Source organism: Monodon monoceros, unplaced genomic scaffold (genome assembly GCF_005190385.1).
Source record: "Monodon monoceros isolate NGI ecotype Baffin Bay Population unplaced genomic scaffold, NGI_Narwhal_1 Super_Scaffold_18, whole genome shotgun sequence".
NCBI lineage: Eukaryota > Metazoa > Chordata > Mammalia > Artiodactyla > Monodontidae > Monodon > Monodon monoceros.
Window position 1 is genome coordinate 48,547,730 of NW_021703774.1, and position 22,521 is coordinate 48,570,250.

Below are 22,521 nucleotides of genomic sequence, written 5' to 3' on the forward strand. Positions count from 1 at the left end.
ATATGTGCAATTTTAAATATCGGCAAAATAGAGAAAGGGTCTTTGTTTTTGTTTTAACCAATCTCATTCTTAAATAGTAAGGACATATTAAATGGATTTATACAATTGGTTTTCAAATCAGTGCCTGGGTGAGCTTGTCAGAAATGCAAATTTTCCGATCTTACAGAAATTTTTATTCCTTAGATTGCTTGTGGGGCCCAGGTAGCTACATTTTACAAATAGTGCCTCAGGAGATTCTTACGCAGGTACTCTATGAACTATACTTTGAGAAATACCATAGCAGCATATCCAGGGTATTTAGTTATCTGGCTTAAAAGAATAGGAACTGAGGGATTCCCTGGTGGCGCAGTGGTTGAGAGTCCGCCTGCCAATGCAGGGGACACGGGTTCGTGGCCCGGTCCGGGAAGATCCCACATGCCGCGGAGCGGCTGGGCCCGTGAGCCATGGCCACTGAGCCTGTACGTCCGGAGCCTGTGCTCCGCAACGGGAGAGGCCACAACAGTGAGAGGCCCGCGTACCGCAAAAAAAAAAAAAAAAGAATAGGAACTGAGTACTCATAATACTGTAAGGTAGTGATAGTTATTGTACTTTGCCGGTGACATATAAAGAGGTTTCACATCAGAGTGAAGGTCACTGCTGATATTTCAGGTTATAACTCAGCCATTTTTCTCAACTGTGAGGAGGGCTCTATTGTAGCCCTCCTCAAAAACAGTTCTGTGTGTTGTCATTATAAGGTATGTGAGTATATAGGCAAGAGAAAGGAATCAAAAATGCTAATTTTAATATTACATTAAGAAGGGTACTTTGCCTTCATACATGATTATCATCACATACCTGATATATGGTCAGCTCTCAGAACTAACATCATGGGGTAGAGTTCATAAAATTGAGCAAGGGAGAAAATTTAGAAAACTTTGTAGCTTTTCAGCTCCGGTCTTTTTAAGTATGACTTTACTTGGCTTAAAATATTGCAGATTATTCTAAAATACTCTACTTCATAGTTATGAATAATGAATTTTAAAGTATAAGTGTATTCTTAAAATTCTCATGACAATTGATCCACTGTTTTGGATTATATGAGCCGTATTAATGTATACTTCCGTACTGTAGGAGAGTTGATAATTACTTACACGTAATGGTGGCCATTTCTAGACTTCTAGAACTACTCTGTTATTTTAATGCAGACCTAGGAGTGGAAGTTTAATGGAAACTGCTGGGGCAACTGGAAAGTACCTACTAAAGCAGAGTCTGTCTTGAGTTGTGCGTGACTAAGTTAAGATTCATCTCTAAGTTGTAGGAGAAGGTAGCCCAGGCAGACAGGCACGCAAGAAAGAATTCCATGACATCCAAAGTGTATGTGGCAATCAGCAGAATACAGATATCTGTAAAAGTGAGTTGAGCCATACCCCTTCTATCTCTTCAGTCTCCTCTGGCAGCCCTTGAGTCTCCATGGAAGCTTGGGAACACAGCTTGAAAACTACTTGTTATAGAGGAAAAATAATAGCTTTGGAGCCAGCTGACCTAGGTTTGTCTTCTGATTCTGGCACTATTAAATGACCTTGGGCATTTTAACCTTTCTGTATCCAGTTTCTTCATCTGTGAAATAGGTTATGTAATAATACCTACCTCATACTGTTGTGAGGTTTAAATGTGATAACATATGTCAATCATATGGCATGTAGTACGTCTTTAGGACTAGGAAGGGTATAAGAGAATGAGGCAGAAGTTAGAACTAGGGATAAGGTAGAGTCTTAGTTTTAGAACAGGGATTAAAGCCAAATTGTTAGAACTTGATGCTGAATTGTTAAAAACTTCTTAAATCCTTCCTGGTGAAGGACAAGATTAATCTTGGGACTGAGGTCGATCCTGTAATTATGTATGTCAAATGGTCTTAGATGTAAAGATTAAGAGGCCTGGTGGGATGAATGACCCAAGGCAAATCATTGTCACATTTTTTAGGCCCATTTATAATCATAATTGTGGCAGATGTAGTTGCTACATGATTTATTACATCACTTGAGACTTTCACAACACCAAAATAAGCAATTTGAGAAGAGTTGAAGAATATGTGCAAATTTACCCAGGTCATATGTGCTAGAGTCACAATTCAAATGTAGAATCAGGATGCCTTATAGTATGTTTATGATACATACATATATTTTTTACTAGTTGTGTGTTCTTGGGTAAGATTCTTAACATCTCTATATCTCAGTTTCCTTATCTGTAAAATAGAAGGAATATTAATAGTCCATACATCATAAGATTGAGGTTTCCAGGATAGAGTAGGTTGGGTGAGGTCCTACTGCTCTCCCAGCTCTGATTTTGTTCTCATGGGTAGCTTTTCTTTGTCCTATCTCTTCTCAGCTGGATATGACAAAATGTATAGGAGGCTGTGGTTGAAGTGTGCCTCTGTAACATAAGTTCATTGTGTGTGGGCTCAGAGTTACCATTACAGGCCTTTCCTTTTTTTTTTTTTCTTTTGAATTTTATTTTATTTATTTTTTTATACAGCAGGTTCTTATTAGTTATCCATTTTATACATATTAGTGTATATATGTCAACCCAATCTTCCAATTCATCATACCACAGGCCTTTTCTTTTGATTCTTACTTTTCCTCACAGAAGCTAATATATTTTATTTGATTACTCATTTAAAAAATATATTAACATCAATCATATAGAAAAGTGCAGGAAATAACATTCACCTATGTATCCAGGTCTAAAATACATTAACTTAGGAAAGATATCCCATGCTCTTGGATTGGAAAAATTAATATTGTTAACATGGCCATACTACCCAAAGCAATCTACAGATTTAATGCGATCCCTACCAAATTACCCATGACATTTTTCACAGAAATAGAACAAATAATCCTAAAATTTATATGGAACCATAAAAGACCCAGAATTGCCAAAGCAATCCTGAGGAAAAAGGGAAAAGCAGAAGGCATAAGCCTCCCAGACTTCAGATGATGCTACAAAGCTACAGTAATCAAAATGGCATGGCATTGGCACAAAAACATATATGGATCAATGGAACAGAATAGAGAGCCCAGAAATAAACCCACACACCTATGGTCAATCTTCAACAAAGGAGGCAAGAATATACAATGGGAAAAAGACAGTCTCTTCAGCAAGTGGTGTTGGAAAAGTTGGACAGCTGCATGTAAATCAACGAAGTTAGGACACACCCTCATACCATACAGAAAAATAAACTCAAAATGGCTTAAAGCCTTAAACATAAGACATGACACCATAAAACTCCTAGAAGAGAACATAAGCAAAACATTCTGACATAAATCATACCAGTGTTTTCTTAGGTCAGTCTCCCAAGGCAATAGAAATTAAAACAAAAATAAATAGGACCTAATTAAATCTACAAGCTTTTGCACAGCAAAAGAAACCATAAACAAAACGAAAAGACAACCTACAGACTGGGAGAAAATATTTGCAAATGATGCGACTGACAAGGGCGTAATTTGCAGAATATACAAACAGCTCATACAACTCAACAACAACAAAAAACTCAATTGAAAAATGGGCAGAAGACCTAAATAGGCATTTCTCCAAAGAAGACATGTAGATGGCCAAGAAGCACATGAAAAACTGCTCAACATCACGAATTATTCGACAAATGCAAATCAAAGCTACAATGAGGCACCACCTTACACCAGTCAGAATGGCCATCATTAAAAAGTGTACAAATTTTAACAAATGCTGGAGAGGGTGTGAAGAAAAGGGAACCCTCCTACATTGTTGGTGGGAACGTAAGTTTGTGCAGCCACTATGGAAAACAGTATGGAGGTTCAACAGAAAACCAAAAAAGAATTACCATATGGTCCAGCAATCCCACTCCAGGGCATATACCCAGACAAGACTATAATTCAAAAAGATAGGGAATTCCCTGGCGGTCCAGTGGTTAGGACTCCGTGCTTTCACTGCCGAGGGCCCAGGTTCAATCCCTGGTCGGGGAACTAAGATCCTGCAAGGTGCATGGCATTGCAAAAACAAAGAGATACATGCACCCCTAAGTTCATAGCAGCACTGTTCACAATAGCCACGACATGGAAACAACCTAAATGTCCATTGACAGGTGGATAAAGAAGGTGTACCTATATACAATAGAATACTGCTCAGCCATAAAAAAGAATGAAATAATGCCATTTGCAGCAACATGGATGGAACTAGAGATTATCATACTAAGTGAAGTAAGTCAGAAAAAAAAAGACAAATACCATATAACATCACTTATATGTGGAATCTAAAATATGACACAAATGAACTTATGTACGAAACAGAGACTCACAGACATAGAGAACAGACTTGTGGTTGCCAAGGGGGAGGGAAGGTGGAGGTAGGGATGGAGTGGAAGTTTGGGGTTAGCAGATGCAAACTATTATATACAGAATGGACAAACAACAAGGTCCTACTGTATAATACAGGGGACTATATTCAGTATCCTGTGATAAACTATAATGGAAAAGAATATAAAAAAGAATGTATATATATATGTATGACAAATCACTTTGCTGTACAGAAATTAACACAACTGTAAATCAACTATACTTCAATTTGAAAAAATAGATAAAATACACTAACATTTTGCCACATATACCTTTTTTTTCTTTTTTTTAGAGGCTTTACAGGTACAGTTGAAACCGATTCTTGTTCTCATCCTATTCCTGTCCTTTCCTCCATAGAAGCAAGCATATATCCTTTCTGTTCATGTGTTTATTTAAACAATGTACAGAGCAATAAAAGAGTTGAACACTTTCAAAATTTTATTACTCAGTAACATTCATATATAAACATGTATTATGCATCAATCTGTAGAGATAACCTTACAACATTTAATTTTATGTGTTGGAGTCTGCTAAACTTGGTTGTATTACTGCAGTGCAAAGGTCATTCCATATACCAGACAATGAACACCTACCAGGCTGACAAAACATTACCACTGGTACATTGAGATGGAGCAGAAAAGGTGCATCTTAAAGACAGAGCACAGGGCAGCCACAACAGAAGAAGAGGCACTGAGGCAAATTTGTGTCCCTCTTCAGGGAGGTCTCAGGATATCGAAATAGTAGGCATCCCTCAGCCTACTATCTGTTGATTTTCTCCAGTTATGGAGAATGCAACCTTACTACTTTAACCTGGTTCACGCCCTCATGGAGACAGTTAAAGCAAAACAGTAAGTTTTGGTGCAGATTTCAGGGTCACAGGGAAATGGAGATAAATACCAGTGATAAGGCTAAGTTTTCTTTAAGTGGAAAAATGAATCATAACCTCCATAAATGGGGCACTGAAAACCAACATTTCACAATTGAACTTGAAAGGGATTCACTTCATGAGTTCCTTTTTGCAAAAGATACCATCAAAGGTATTTTTTTTGGACATTCTTATGGAGTGGTTTTTCCTACAGCTGCAGAAAGTCTCCAACATGCCCGTTTTCCATCAGCATGAGGCTCTGCCTCACTTCTATTACACAGTCCAGAGATTCCTAATGTATACATTTCCTGGTATTGATTGGACACTGTTGAAAAGATTGACCTGCCTCTGGAACAGTGGCCTCCAGATCTCCCAGATACCCCACCATGTGACTTTTTGTGAGGATGTGTCAAGAACCTCTGTGTTTGTACCACTTCTTCCTTGTAGCCTCGAGGGACTACGTTTTCGCTATGAACAACAATGTTACAAAGTGTCTGAGTGAAATGGGCTATAGGAATGATGTGTGTCTTGTGACAAGAAAGGTGTATATTGAACATTTGTAAGATTATTGAAACATCTCTCACGATTTTTTTGCAGACTGCTTATTGACCACAGCCCCGTTTCCAAGTAATACGTTTTTTAAAGCATTCAGTTGTTATTTGAAAAAAAGTTTTTTGAGGATATTCTACATGCAATAAAATGTACAGATTTTAAGTTTGATGACAAACACTACCTCAATAAAAATATGAAGCACTTTCATTACTCCAGAAGGTTTTCTCATGCCCTTTTCCAGTCAGTAGTCCTTCCCCTAGGAACCTCTGATCTGTTTTCCATCACTGCAGACCACTGGCAATTCTAGAACTTCATATAAATGGAATCATTTGGCATATAATCTTGTGTGTGGCTTTTTTCGCTCATCACACTTTTTAGATTCATCCATGTTATGGTATGTATCAGTAGTTGGTTCATTTTTTTTTCATTCATTCAATTTGTTTTAACATCTTTATTGGAGTATAATTGCTTTACAATGGTGTGTTAGTTTCTGCCTTATAACAAAGTGAATCAGTTATACATATGCATATATCCCCACATCTCTTCCCTCTTGCATCTCCCTCCCTCCCACCCTCCCTGTCCCACCCCTCTAGGTGGTCACAAAGCACTGAGCTGATCTCCCTGTGCTATGCGGCTGCTTCCCACTAGCTATCTGTTTTACGTTTGGTAGTGTATATACGTCCATGCCACTCTCTCACTTTGTCCCAGCTTACCATTCCCTCTCCCCGTATCCTCAAGTCCATTCTCTAGTAGGTCTGTGTCTTTATTCCTGTCTTGCCCCTAGGTTCTTCATGAACATTTTTTATTTTTAGATTCCATATATATGTGTTAGCATATGGTATTTGTTTTTCTCTTTCTGACTTCACTCTGTATGACAGACTCTAGGTCCATCCACCTCACTACAAATAATTCAATTTTGTTTCTTTTTATGGCTGAGTAATATTCTATTGTATATATGTGCCACATCTTCTTTATCCATTCATCTGTTGATGGACACTTAGGTTGCTTCCATGTCCTGGCTATTGTAAATAGAGCTGCAATGAACATTTTGGTACATGACTCTTTTTGAATTATGGTTTTCTCAGGGTATATGCCCAGTAGTGGGGTTGCTGTGTTATATGGTAGTTCTATTTTTAGTTTAAGGAACCTCCATACTGTTCTCCATAGTGGCTGTATCAATTTACATTCCCACCAACAGGGCAAGAGGGTTCCCTTTTCTCCACACCCTCTCCAGCATTTATTGTTCCTAGATTTTTTGATGATGGCCATTCTGACTGGTGTGAGATGAAATCTCATTGTAGTTTTGATTTGCATTTCTCTAATGATTAATGATGTTGAGCATTCTTTCATGTGTTTGTTGGCAATCTGTATATCTCCTTTGGAGAAATGTCTATTTAGATCTTCTGCCCATTTTTGGATTGGGTTGTTTGTTTTTTTGATATTGAGCTGCGTGAGCTGCTTGTAAATTTTGGAAATTAATCCTTTGTCAGTTGCTTCATTTGCAAATATTTTCTTGCATTCTGAGGGTTGTCTTTTGGTCTTGTTTATGGTTTCCTTTGCTGTGCAAAAGCTTTGAAGTTTCATTAGGTCCCATTTGTTTATTTTTGTTTTTATTTCCATTTCTCTAGGAGGTGGGTCAAAAAGGATCTTGTGTGATTTATGTCAGAGTGTTCTGCCTGTGTTTTCCTCTAAGAGTTTGATAGTGTCTGGCCTTACATTTAAGTCTTTAATCCATTTTGAGTTTAGTTTTGTGTATGGTGTTAGGGATGTTCTAATTTCATTCTTTTACATGTAGCTGTCCAGTTTTCCCAGCACCACTTATTGAAGAGGCTGTCTTTTCTCCACTGTATATTCTTGCCTCCTTTATCAAAGGTAAGGTGACCATATGTGCATGGGTTTATCTCTGGGCTTTCTATCCTGTTCCATTGATCTATCTTTCTGTTTTTGTGCCAGTACCATACTGTCTTGATTACTGTAGCTTTGTAGTATAGTCTGAAGTCAGGGAGCCTGATTCCTCCAGTTCCGTTTTTCTTTCTCAAGATTGCTTTGGCTATTCGGGGTCTTTTGTGTTTCCATACAAATTGTGAAATTTTTTGTTCTAGTTCTGTGAAAAATGCCAGTGGTAGTTTGATAAGGATTGCATTGAATCTGTAGATTGCTTTGGGTAGTAGAGTCATTTTCACAATGTTGATTCTTCCAATCCAAGAACATGGTATATCTTTCCATCTGTTTGTATCATCTTTAATTTCTTTCATCAGCGTCTTATAATTTTCTGCATACAGGTCTTTTGTCTCCTTAGGTAGGTTTATTCCTAGATATTTTATTCTTTTTGTTGCAGTGGTAAATGGGAGTGTTTTCTTGATTTCACTTTCAGATTTTTCATCATTAGTGTATAGGAATGCCAGAGATTTCTGTGCATTAATTTTGTATCCTGCTACTTTACCAAATTCATTGATTAGCTCTAGTAGTTTTTTGGTAGCAACTTTAGGATTCTCTATGTATAGTATCATGTCATCTGCAAACAGTGACAGCTTTACTTCTTCTTTTCCGATTTGGATTCCTTTTATTTCCTTTTCTTCTCTGATTGCTGTGGCTAAAACTTCCAAAACTATGTTGAATAAGAATGGTGAGAGTGGGCAACCTTGTCTTGTTCCTGATCTTAGTGGAAATGCTTTCAGTTTTTCACCATTAAGAACGATGTTGGCTGTGGGTTTGTCATACATGGCCTTTATTATGTAGAGGAAAGTTCCCTCTATGCCTACTTTCTGTAGGGTTTTTATCATAAATGGGTGTTGAATTTCGTCAGAAGCTTTCTCTGCATCAATTGAGATGATCATATTGTTTTTCTCCTTCAATTGGTTAATATGGTGTATCACATTGATTGATTTGTGTATATTGAAGAATCCTTGCATTCCTGGGATAAACCCCACCTGATCATGGTGTATGATTCTTTTAATGTGCTGTTGGATTCTGTTTGCTAGTATTTTGTTGAGGATTTTTGCATCTGTGTTCATTAGTGATATTGGCCTGTAGTTTTCTTTCTTTGTGACATCTTTGTCTGGTTTTGGTATCAGGGTGATGGTGGCCTCATAGAATGAGTTTGGGAGTGTTCCTCCCTCTGCTATATTTTGGAAGAGTTTGAGAAGGATAGATTGTTAGCTCTTCTCTAAATGTTTGATAGAATTCTCCTATGAAGCCATCTGGTCCTGGGCTTTTGTTTGTTAGAAGATTTTTAATCACAGTTTCAATTTCAGTGCTTGTGATTGGTCTGTTCATATTTTCTATTTCTTCCTGGTTCAGTCTCGGAAGGTTGTGCATTTCTAAGAAATTGTCTATTTTTTCCAGGTTGTCCATTTTATTAGCATATAGTTGCTTGTTCAGTTATTTTTGAATCACTCTATATATTATTGTGTTTATTAAATTTTATATAAATGCTTTAATATTGTACCTTTATAAATTTTTGATATCTAACTCATTAATTTATATACAATATTATGTTTTAAGAATATACTACAATGGGCTTCCCTGGTGGCACAGTGGTTGAGAGTCCACCTGCCGATGCAGGGGACACGGGTTCGTGCCCCGGTCTGGGAAGATCCCACATGCCGCGGAGCGGCTGGGCCTGTGAGCCATGGCCGCTGAACCTGCGCGTCCAGAGCCTGTGCTCCACAATGGGAGAGGCCACAACAGTGAGAGGCCCGCGTACCACAAAAAAAAAAAAAAAGAATATACTACATTTTAAAAATTCCACTTCCTTATTTATGGACATTTAAGATTTTCTCATTTTTCCTCATTTTAAACAATGCTGCTACAAACATCATTGGGCACTTGAGGAAAAGTTTCTCTGAGGTATATGTCTAAAAGAATTGCCGATTTATAGAATGTGTGTGTGTCTTAACTAGGTATTGCCATATTGCTCTCCAAAGCTGTAACAGTTTACTTCATTGCCAGTAAAGATCTCTGTATCTCCAAATCCTCATCAACACTCGGTATTGCCTGATATAAAAATTTTTGCCCATCTGGTGGTTGTGAAATGGTATCTCATCATTAATTCATTTTGCATTTCCTTGACTAAGTTTCTTACCAATTCAGTAGACTTTTAGATGTCCTCTTTATTTAACTGCTTGTTCATCTCTTTTGCCCACTGCTTTTAAAATAGCATTATTTGTCTCTTACTGATTTGCAGTAGTCTTTATGTATTCTAGATATTAATCTCTTAATGATTATATGTGTTGCTGATATCTTTATAGTCAGTGAATTTATCTTTTAACCATGATTTTGATGATTTGTCGAGAGATTAACATTTTTAACGTCATCACATTTGTCAAAGTTCCCCTTATGGTTTGTATATTTTATATCTTGATCAAGAAAACCTTGAGATTATAAAGGTATTCCATGCTTTCATCCAAAAATGTCAAAGTTTTGCTCTTTACATTTAGGTCTCTTATCTGCAATTGATTTTTGTGGAGGTAGAAATCTAATTTTTTTCCCATTTGAAAAGTCATTTGTCCCAAAACTATTTATTCACTAATCCATTCATTTTCTTTTGTCACTCAATTTCCGTTATTTATGTATGCATATATTTCTTGTCTCTCTATTCTGTGTAATCTGTCTTTTCTTACACCAATGCCCTATTGTTTTTAACGTCTTGATATATCTGGTAAAAATATCCCCCCTTCTTCAAAATTCTTTTTTCTTTCTTCAGAATTATCTTGACTCTTCTTAATCCTTTACTGCTCTTTGTGAATTTTAGGGTCAACTTGTTCATTCCATAAGAAACATATAACAATAAAAAAATTGTCTCAAGATTTTGTTTCAAATTGCAATGAATTTATAGATTAATTTGGAAAGAAGTGGCATTAAATGGCTTTGAGTCTTACTGTCTATATGTATTTCTCTATTTAGGTCCTTTTTATGTCCTTCAGTAAAGTTTTATACTTTTCTCCCTAAAAGTTCTTTTCTTAAAACAGTTTATTGAGGTATAATTTACATACCATAAACTTCACCCTACTCTAAAATTCTTGCATATGTGTTGTTAGATTTATTACTAGGTACCTTTTAGTTTTTATCATGAGGTACCTTACAGTTATTGTGAATAGCATCTTCACTTTCTAAAATTTTTGTAACTGGACTTTATTTTTAAAGGATTGGGGACTTTTTATTTTCTATCACAAAATAGGATAGGAGGTAACCCTCTTTGCAACATATGATGGTAATGAAAAGGAGATCTATAAGCCCAGTCCCAGGAGTCTGAAGCAGATAAAAGGGTGACAAGGAACCCTCCAAATCTGAGACTTGTTTCTAAGTGTTCACACCAGCAGAAAGGAGGCCTGTTTTTAACCCCTCCCTTCACATTCAGTTTATAGTTGACACCACTCTATTCGTACATTCAAGCATTCATTCACTTATTCATATTCTTTTAAATTAAAATATGGGGTTCTTGCTGTATACTAAGATCTGTGCTAGGCATTTGGGATTAAATTTTTTAACTTGTAAAATTAGATTTTATAAAAGAGTGTTGTGAGAAGGACACAAAAAAGGCTAGTTGGCTAACTTCTCAACTAGGCTATCCAAAAAATGTAGCACTTTACAAAGCTCTTTCACATATATTTTTATATTTAGTCATCATAGCAATCCATAATCATTTTTATAGATAGTGAAGGTTAAGTAACTTTGAGTGGTATGGTTTTTGACAAAAAAATAAGATTTAACTATAAAATGACATGATTAAGTTTTTATTGCTTATAAATTGCCTCTGATTTTTATTCCTTTTATATACAGCTCATAATCATTTATTTTTTGTTTTGTTTTTTTTACAGAAACATTTAATTAAAGACTATAGAGTAAACATAATGTCTTAAGATCATAATCATTTATATTTAGTCTTCTTTGAGCACTGTATAGAAGGGCATTGTATAAAGAGATACCTGTCTCCATATTTTACAAAAGAATACTGTGTGAAAACCACTAAGAAGGCAGTGACTAAACACAAAATGTGTATTTCCTCTTCCTAACACCAAGACAGCCATCTTAGTTTGTAGGTAGCCCGTGTGCATTGTTACTTGTTAATGATAAGTGAAAGCTTCTGATAGGCAAACTCTGAGAAATTTATATGGGACAGAAATTGAAGACATAAAGGAAATCTGCAGTGATTAACTCAACAGTGACTTAAATTTTTACTCTTAGAATTACTTTTCATTTCAATTTTTACTCTTAGAATTACTTTTCATTTCAGTTTCAAAGATGTTCTCTTCAAGATTCTGGTCACTTGGTCTTACTTTTTACATCCTTCCAGACACATTGGAATGTATTAGAAGACTATGGCATCTACACAAGGTTAATAATCTGAAGCTTTTCTTCAGTTTGTAGTCTAGGATTTGGAATATGATCCTCATGAAAGCCAGAAAACACTTTCTCTTCACTAGAAAAGTTTCAGAGAGGAAATATTACTCAAACTAAACAGATTTAGTAAATAAAGCTGAAATTGGCACTTCTCCCATGTATGAATAAAAAAGTCATTTAATTTTTTTCATTTTATTTTAGTCACTGTATATATGCCTTGTTTCCTGGGTCCACGGGAAGCATGAGCCTGTTGGGACTTGGGACAAGAAGAAAACAAGACATCTGCACAAGGAAAACCAGACACTAACAAAAAGTATCCCAAAGTCTGAAGAGATAAAACGCAAACATGACTGACAGAGGACTTAGGGATCCTCCAGAGGGTAAGACTAGTTTGTACAACACTAGGTTTGTGCTGTAGGAAACTAGGGCTGTGCTAGAGAGAAAGTCTCTGGTGACTAAAACTGAAGTTTGGAAGTAAAAAAGAAATTAACTTAATTGCTTAATTTGTTATGATTCTTACTCTTTGATATTTACTGAATTTTACCATAATACCAGACCCTAATTATGAAAAAGAGTTATATTTTAGAGACTCCCATAGTAGGAACCTATAGTATTGGAAAAATTACAATGCATCTTAAAAAAAGATGGTAGACAGATCTTTAGAGTTACATTTTTAAAAATCAAGTAAGCTATATGCTATATATTTAGAGGGGGATCTTTCAATTATAAGGAAAGATGAAATTTAAATTCTTCATCCTGCTTACGTGTATGTGTCTATATATATATATGATATAAAATAGGCAAAATATGAAGTAGGTTTTTCAGAAGAGAAGGGTATATTTAAATATTTTATTAAGGATATTTTTAAATATATGAAAGTAGAACAGTATAATGAAGTCCCATGTACTCAAAATCTAACTTCAACTTTTACCTACATAATGGTACTCTTGTTGCCTGCCTTGGAATATTTAAATGCAAACCCAAGACATTATATCATTTTATTTGTCAATACTTTAGTTTACATCTCTTAAAGATAGATTTAAAAAATAAAAAAAAGAACCAAAATAGCATTATCACACCTAAAAAATAAATTAATAGTTATTCCATGCTGTCATCATATATACAGCCAGTATTCACATTTCCCCCATTGTCTCATAATTTTTTTTTCTTCACTGTTGGGTTTTTAAATTCTTTTTTCTTTACATTTGGGCCACATACTGCATTTGATTGATACATCTTTTTGGTTGCTCTTTTTTTTTTAAGCTTTATTATGGAAAATTTCAAACATATATAAAAGTAGAGAGAGGAAATGAATCTCATGTACCCATCAAACAGCTTCATCTGCTGTCAACATATGGCTAATGTGGTTTCATTTATACTCCCTTACTTCTCCTTACCCCCATATCATTGAGTTGAAGCAGATTCTAGGTGTCACATAATTTTAGCCATAAATACTTGAACACTTACCTCTAAATGATAAGGATTTCTTTGGAAAAACACTATCACAATACCTTTATCATAAATAGAAGATGAACAATAATTCCTGAGTCTCATCAAATATCTGGTGTTCAAAGTTTTCTGATTATTCATAAATATTTCTTTAACAACTGGTTTGCAGGACAGTGAATCTAAACAGTGTGGTCCACACATTGTTGATGTATTCAAGTACCTCTTAATCAATAGGTTACTCCTTTTTTTTTCTTGCCATTTATTTTTATTTCCTGCTGTTATTAAATAAACAAAGTCTTTTGTCCCTTAGAATTAGGGACATAAGGGAATATGTCCCTTATTAGGGACACAGAATAAGGGAATTCTAGAATTCCCTTAGAATTTCCCTCATTGTGGGTTTTGCATGATTACATTTGCTGAGGCATAATTTAATGTATCCCTCTATCCCTGTGTTTCTTGGAAACTGGTAGTTAGCTCTAGAAGCTTGATCAGATCCAGATTCAGTTTGGCAAGAATACTGCATAAGTGGTATGGTGTACTTCCTATTGCATTGAATTCGGGAGGTTATAGTAATGTCTGGTTTTCCTTCTTTTTGTGGTGTTAAGATTGATCAGTGGGTTCAGCAGTTGTCAGTCTCATTCATCTCGTTCATAAAATTCCTCATTATCCTTTTGCATAATGGTTTTAGTTGCTATTGATGATCATTGCCTAGGTCTGTTATTTCATTAGGGAAGAGGATGTATTTAATACTACCAAAAATTGGTTTCTCATTCAAAATAGTTTTACATTCATATTATTTGTTAGATTAACATGATAGTGAATTTGTTTAATCAGTCACCTTTAGTGAGAATCAAGAGAAATAATGTTTAGGAAGAGTGCCTCATAAGCCATAAAAATCTATATAAATATTTTTATTAATCAGGGACCTTGTTAAAATACAAAAATATAGGGAAATTTTTTAAATAAAAATTATAAATTTTTATCTCAATAGACCCTCAAAAGGATTTGGAAAATGATCCATCAATAAATTGTCAGGCACAGGAGACTACAGTGACAGCAAGTACCACTGAAGAAGCTCAGACCCCAAACCCTGCCTCTGGTCTTAACAAAGACCACCAAGAGGTAGAATCAGTTGGTCCAGGAAGTACAGATACAGATGATCAATCAGAAAGTCCAGATGAAACAGATGATAGGAAATATCCAAAGGATACAGAAGGTGAGAACGGCCAGAGTTTCCAGGGTGGAGAACAAGGGCATCCGCTCCCTTCAGAAAGTCTGGGTGAAGACCTCTTGGATCCAGAACCCAACTGTTCTCCAAGTGACAAGGTGGGAAGAACAGACGCACACTTAGTGAGCAGCTCTGCAGCCCTCCCTGAGCATGTGAGCGACAGACCCGGAGCTTTGCAGGAGCCACCTGTCCTTGACCCTCAGGATACCCAGAGTCCTGGGCATTCCAGTGCAGGGCTGGAGAGCCAGGACACACTGAGGAAGCGACTGCTGGCACCAGGTGAGAGAACCCCTGAGCTTGTCCTGTTTTGTACTGTTCTTTTCAGAGAACTTCTCTTTCCTTCATAGGATTAAGGCCTTTGCACCTTGCCCAAAGTCACATAAAGAGATATAACTGACTTGAGATTAGAATGAGGTTTCTCGTCTCCTAAACTAGCTCATTCCACTACATTAAGTTGCTTCCCACACATAAGCTGCATTTTTTTAACAGTTTTTATTTATTTGCTGTCTGTATTAATCCAGTATGTTTTTTTTTAAGGCATGACTTTTAAAAAATTTACCTCTGGCTTTTTCTTTATTTCTAATGAGCATATCTTCACTTTCACTTTTTAAAATCTTTTACTTTGGGGAAAACTAAATGCTAAATAAATCAAGAGATAGATATATTTAAAAACCAACATCAGTGGTATAGGACCCTTAACTCGGTCATCTTTCAGTTTTATAGGACTTTAAGCAAATTAATTTTTCTATACCTGATTTTCCCCACTTGTATATTAAGGAGAACAGCATCGTATCATTCCTTACAAAGATAATAGTTGGAATGTGCAAAGTCTTTACACTGGAACCCAAGAGATGTGGATTCTAGTTGTGGCCCTACCACTTCCTAACTTGGGTGAACTTAGGCAAATCTGTCAACTTCCTGGTACTTCAGTTTCCTATTTGCAGACTGAAGAAGTAGGACAAGATGCTATCCAGCTGGTCTCTTCCAGCTTTTTTTTACCTTCTGTGATTTTATGGATTTGGACTGTGTGGATTTGTATTTTATAAGTACTCTGAAAGCTCAGTCTGAAATGCCTATTTGCCAGAGCAAAGAAATATAAGACATTCTGTTCATCAGGGACTTGACTAAGGGCTAGAATTCCATGTTTCACCATAAGTCAATGTCTGAGCTCAAATATATGTTTCATTAGTTAATATTAGAATAGTCTGTAACTTCAGGGAAGGCAAGGGCTATGTCTCTCTCATTTATTGTGTTTCTGTGGCACTTGGCACAGAGAAGTGACTTTATGAATATCTGTTAAATGAATGAATGGATATGATTTGTATGGACCATTATCTGCCATCAGAATTTCACCGGTATGCAGGTTCACTGAGTAGAGGAAGAAAATACTGTTTTAAAAATGCAGTTTATGTGTGGGAAGCAACATAATATAATGGAATGAGCTAATCTAGGAAATGAGGAACCTCATTCTAATCTCAGCTTGGCCATATCTCTTTATGTGACCTTGGGCAAAGCCCTTAACATCCCTGCACCTTTTGTCACAATAGGTAAAGTAGGGGGCTACAGTAGGTGATCATTAAAGATCCTTTCAGTCCTTAAATTCTGTGACATGATATTTTAAAAACCCGTGTTTTGGTGTGATATGACTAAATGAACTATCGTTTATAGGTGAAGATGACTCTATTTCTTTATGTTAATAGTGTACGCTATTTGAGTTATTTCTCCAGTAAGGGTTATGGGCAATAGTCAGCTTTCATTGTTATATGAGGTACCTGGCTGGGGTCAAGCACACATCTAGACTCTAGAGTGACTTAGCTCAGGGTCTACAAAATACTGCCCTCCTTTTCACCCACACATTTTATGATTGGTGTCTCACCCCACACCTACATTTTTATATAGTTCATAAATTTTCTTAACCTTGTATTCCTTGCTTTGTATACCTCATTCACTAAGTTTCAAGCTTGCTTTTGTAAGCTATTTTGCAAAGGTAAGCTATTACTGTACAGTAATCTCTCCTGTCTCTAAACTTAATGTCTTTGTTATTTGTATATTAGGGGGGTCTTCAGGAGCCTTTTGAGATGTGAACACTGGAATTAGAGCATCATTGCCCTGTGATGTTGAGTCTTGTGTACATTATTTCTTAAATCCCTTCTTAAATCACATGTTAGATACGTTTGGCTGCAATATTAGGATGCTTGTTTCTTTGTCCTTGATGTAAGAGCCAGTGAAGAATTGTGGCTGTAGCAACAGTATCCTTAAGTGAATTTCACAGCATTTCATTTTATTCTAAGTAGAATAAAGGTAATGGTGAGCCTTAAGGAAAAGACAGGAAGTTAGCTTTGTATAAAACAAAATTTTATAAAGTATGGAAATCCTATCAGGTAATTCTTTGCTTCGGTAAGAGGTATAAAGGTATACACACTCTCATTAGTGTACTGTCTAAAAATAATGTTCCTTTTTTTTCCCCCCCCAGAGGTTGAGAGACATCAACAAGAAACACAAAAATTGGAAGGAAACAAGGAGAATGCACAGGATACCATAAGAAAGATTAATAAAAAGGGTTTTCTGAGCTATGGTAAGAACAAAACTGGTCTTACTGTAGTGATTCACATTCAGAAATCCTCAGAGAAGTACCTAGAAAACTAGCAGATTTAAATAGTTTTAACATTGTTTTAATATTTTTTTTAATGTTTGATAGTAATATTAGAATAGAGCAATAGAGTTCTGGGGATTTTTCCCTTAGCGGTGGCAGCCAATATTTTGCCATCCTTAACAAAATGGGAATTCCCACCTGAGGAAGGGCTTTTCATAAACAAGAAACTAAAACTGTTTTTTTTTTAAATTGAAGTAAAGTTGATTTACAGTATTGTGTTAGTTTCAGGTAGACAGCAAAGTGATTCAGTTATATATGTATATTTTTTTCAGATTATTTTCCATTATAGGCCATTGTAAGATATATGAATATAGTTCCCTGTTAAAGCTGTCTTTTCAATGAAAAAGAAAGTATTAACTTCTCAAATGGCATTTTTACATTTTGACTGTTTAGGAAAAAATGGCCTATCTACAGGTAGGTAGTAGATACTTTTGAGACAGTAGAAGAATAGACTGATAGTTCATTTCTAAATCACATCAGTAGCTATATCAAAAAATATATAAACTTAGATTTTACCTTTTAACAAAGATGTCATTATCTTCAAATTTCTTCTTAAGAAATTAAAGAAAAAGTATTTCCAGTAGATTTCAACAGCTGAAAGTTTAAAGGACTTAGGCAAAAGAAACTCACCACAGGCCAGTAAAATCTGACAGCGTATCTGCCTTTTTTCAGTTTACCACAGGCTTTACTTCTGACTCACATTCTCTCTAATTTTGTCTTTTATTTTCTCTTTCTCTGATAGGCCCCATCTGTCTTGGCCTCCTGTTTCTGATTCTTGTTTTGCTAAGTTCTGTTAATAGCTATTATTCCTCTCCGGCCCAGCAAGTGCCCAAAAATCCAGCTTTGGAGGCCTTCTTGGTTCATTTCAGCCATTTGAAGGATAAATATCCAGGCCAGAGTTCCTTTCTGTGGCAGAGAGGACGTAAGTTTCTCCAGAAGCACCTCAATGCTTCACACCCCACTGAGCCAGCCACCATCATATTTACAGCAGCTCGAGAGGGAAGAGAGACCCTGAAGTGCCTCAGCCACCACGTTGCGAATGCCTACACGTCTGCCCAGAAAGTCTCTGCCATTCAGATTGATGGAGCTGGAAAAACCTTTCAGGACAGTGACAAGGTCAAGGAGTCAGTTGACAAGGAGCTGAGCTCTGGATTTGAGAAGGGCGGGAAGGCTGCTGTGGTCCACCGCTTTGAATCCCTTCCTGCAGGCTCCACCTTGATCTTCTACAAGTATTGTGACCATGAGAACGCTGCCTTTAAAGATGTGGCCCTGGTCCTGACCATCCTACTGGAGGAGGAAACATTAGAAGCAAGTGTCAGCCCAAGGGAAACTGAAGAGAAAGTGCGAGATTTACTTTGGGCGAGGTTTACCAACTCTGACACTCCCAGCTCCTTCAGCCACATGGATTCAGACAAACTGAGTGGACTGTGGAGCCGTATTTCCCACCTGGTGCTGCCTGTCCAGCCAGTGAGGAGCATAGAAGAACAGGGCTGCTTTCTATAAGCTAAGCACAGAGTTGGTTATGTTCAGCATGGGTTTATTAAAAAGTCAGTTTAAAAGCCTTCCATTTATATGGAAGGAGGTTGACGAATGTGAGGAAATAGCCTGGAAAGCACAAATGAGCTTATTTGAGAAAAGAAATTTTCATTTTTTACTTTTTGTAAAATCTTTCTAATCTAAGCTTGACAAAGCTAAAAGTTGACCTGACTTTTTTTCCTTGCCTTTCAAGCAAATCAGATATATATAACTGAGGAATGTTCTTCAATCCAAAAGTAGAGCAACAGAATCATTACATGGGAAGATAATCTTCTCAGTAACTACAGAGTGATTTTTGTTTTCTTGAGGCTCTAAGGAGCCTTTTGGATAGTATTTGGACTCAGATTAAAGCAATTACAATTATAAAACTGAAAATTTTTTTAAAAATTTCTATCACATGTTAAATATTTTTAAAATTCATTTTAATAACCTAGTTGTGGGATTACATCTTATGCTTTTTTGCACTTTTGAATAGTATGAAAAAGGAAATAAGAATTCAAATACTTATTTACCTAAATACTATATGTAAGGCACTGTGTTTTTGTTCCGTTAATGAGCTCTGAGGGAAAAGCAGCTGTGCTCAAGAAATGTTCTTAAAAATTGAAAACAATGGGGGAATTGTTTATAATCACTGCAAATGAAGAAATTCCAACTGGCTGTGTCTTCGCTTCAATTTTCTTGAATGATTTAGAGCAGTGGTTTTCAGGCTGTCTACTGGCACCCCTCCCCTTTGTATCAAAGAAGTTCTTCTTTTTCCCATTTTATATATTGGGCTCCTCCGTAAGATTTAATTGGATTTAATTGGAATAAAGAGTTCCACTAATAGTGAAGTTTGAAAATCACTGATTAAGTGAAAAAGCATCTTGGAAGATAGGAAAAAAATGAAAATATTAAAACTCATGAGTAGGTTGAAAATAAAATACAGGTTTATCAAGAGACATGCTATTTATGAAGAATGAAGACTTATAGATGAATAGCAGAATGTATAAACTAGTATTTACTAGCATATTTCTATGCTTTTGGTTAATCTCTGTTATCATTTCTGTCTCCCCTGAATGGAATTTTACAATTGTCTACAATGAGAGTTTGAGTGCTTTAAGAAGAACAGATTTTAATAACCAGTTGAATCGTAGATTTTTATATAGGTACATTAGCATAACTTTACCATACTGTTTACTTATTATACAGTGATGGAACATTTATCTAATGCAGTTCATTTCTTGACCAGCTAGTTAGAAGTATGATTAGGTTAACAATTAGAAAAATGCAAGCGATGCTGTACTTAGTGAGAGGAAGTGGAAATGGTAGATAGATTCTAAGAGGTTTTAACAGCTAGTATTAATTGTTGGACCATGTTCTGTGATTGTAAGAAAGCTTGAGAAAGATGTTTATGGAGACAGTGATTGTTGATTTGCATCTCAACCCCGAAGGCAGAACTTTAGTAAAATGATCTTGACCTAATGAAGGATTTGTCCCATTACATGGCATACCTAGGAACTATCACCATGAACCTGGAATATTTCAGTTAGGTTTTGGCCTCTGAAGTCATGTGACTAAATTATGGAAGGATTTTCGGAAACAGTAAGAAGATATAGGGGTCTTTGTTGATGCCTAAACAGAGCATAAAGACATGGGGGGAAGAATCTATTTGAAAGTGTTTGTCACAGGAAAAACAGATCTGTTCTAACCAAGACCTGACATTGTGCTCAATTGAGCGTAAGGCCATACCTAAAGGAACTGTTTTCATTTGGGACTTTGTGAAGGACTCTTCCGCTAGATTTGAGGAGAGACCTTCCTGAACAAAAAGTTAAAGCATAGTGAATATAATATCAATCCAATTTAAAATCAGTGGAAATTGAAGAAAAATCTATATGCCATATTCAATATTTTTTGATGTTTCTGGATCTCAGATGCTAGCATTACATCACACAAAACCATTGGTGCCTTGTAGAACTGGTGCCTGCTGACCTGTGCTACCTCAGATTTATAAAGAACCAGTATGAAGTGTGCATATCTAATCTGTCAGTGACTCAGATCACAGCTGAGACAAAGATGGTTTCGTCATTCAGTTGAATATGGTTTTTCATCATTTCCTTTCAGTATAATTTAGAAAATATTTCCAAATGTCACAATTTTTTTTTTTTTACTGTTCAGCCTTTGATTAAAAAACGTGTCTCCTTCCATGTATAAGTGCAATCAACTGAAACTGTTGTCAGTTTTCTGTCCACTATTTCAAAAATCATTTTTAAAAGAAGCAGTATATTAGCTCTGTGTCCTTATGAATAAAATGATTATTCTTAGAGCATAAAACTTTATATTTTTTAAATGTACAAATAAAATCTATTATCTGATGTACCCTTAGGTTAATTTCTATTCAATTGTACCTATTTTTTTACATTTTTCAAGTTTCTAAATTTTCTTTTGTGTGTCTAGTAGTTCATCTTTCATTACTATAATAGTTTGCTTGTTTGACTTAGAACAATGACTTGTGGGCATTTTATATGATACCCAAACATCACCATTTAATTATTATCATAGAACAACTCTAATTATGTTATATATTAATATAAATCACTTCTTGAGTGATACCAGAGTTCTAGAACCAACTGGTAGAATTATAAACTGTCTCTCGACTTGAGTTTTTTCCCCTGTGGGGTAAATTTCCCAGTTTCCCAGTTAGCTCCCAAGCAATGCTGTTGTTTCTACTTCTAATTTTTAAATCAATAAAGTAATTTAAATATATTTCACTTGAAAGCTGCCAAGCTTATGTGGTAAGGTTCAGCAGGCCTGTGACCCACCATCCTCCAGGTAATGATACAGTTGAACAGTGTTAGCAGCTGAGGTGGTTTTGACCCTTTCACAGTTTTTGTTTGTTTTATACAGGAAACATAAGGAGCATTGATGATAAAATATAACAAATTCAGCATGTAAAAGTGATACTAATTCAGCAAGATGATCTTCTCCAGGACTATATTTGCATACATCTGACCAGTTTCTGTGCAGCACAGTCAGGTGTCTAGTACTTCAAAAACTAATGTTAAGCAGAAGATATAATCATTATAGCTGATTACCATTTATTGAGAATAAAGCTTATATCCATACACAGTTTATTGGTAGAGAAGTACTTTCAAATAGGAACATGATACCTTTTTTCTTTTATCATCTGAAAATAAAATATAACAATTATAAAAATAAACCAAGACATCTTTGTAAAGCCCTCAATATGTCATTTTATAAAAGCAGTTTTTAGTCTGCTTTTCATGTTGAATGTGTGGTTAAATATTAATCTTTATTCTAATATTTTGTCCACCAATCTGAGCATAATATATTTCATTTTGAAATTTGTTGAAAAGTTAGTGGTTCTGTTTTCTCTTGTTTTTGTTTTTTTCAAAAGTTAAAGTACCTTTAACACTATCACTTGTTCAATGGGAATGTTGATGTTTGTCTTTATATATGTATTGTGAATATTAATGATTATGAATCACTATCATAATCCATAGAAATATGATGAAGTGATTATTTTAAATATTTCTAAGGGTATCTATGAGATTAT

At 35.7% G+C, this 22,521-nt stretch overlaps 1 protein-coding gene across 3 annotated transcripts in view; it reads left to right on the plus strand.

Annotated features, from left to right (window-relative positions):
- Window positions 1-19,628, plus strand: part of LOC114898300 (torsin-1A-interacting protein 2-like) — a 38,619-nt gene extending 18,991 nt beyond the window's left edge. For 2 of the 3 annotated variants that reach the window (XM_029227556.1, XM_029227555.1), the window contains exons 2-5: window positions 12,304-12,482; window positions 14,543-15,058; window positions 17,253-17,354; window positions 18,175-19,628. In XM_029227556.1, the coding sequence (XP_029083389.1) occupies window positions 12,449-12,482; window positions 14,543-15,058; window positions 17,253-17,354; window positions 18,175-18,935 (1,413 nt within the window). In that variant the 5' untranslated portion in view covers window positions 12,304-12,448 and the 3' untranslated portion in view covers window positions 18,936-19,628. Of the gene's footprint in view, window positions 1-1,423; window positions 1,526-12,303; window positions 12,483-14,542; window positions 15,059-17,252; window positions 17,355-18,174 lie in introns of those variants that run through there. The other variant, XM_029227557.1, reaches the window with a different exon arrangement.
- The last annotated feature ends 2,893 nt before the right edge of the window (window positions 19,629-22,521 follow it).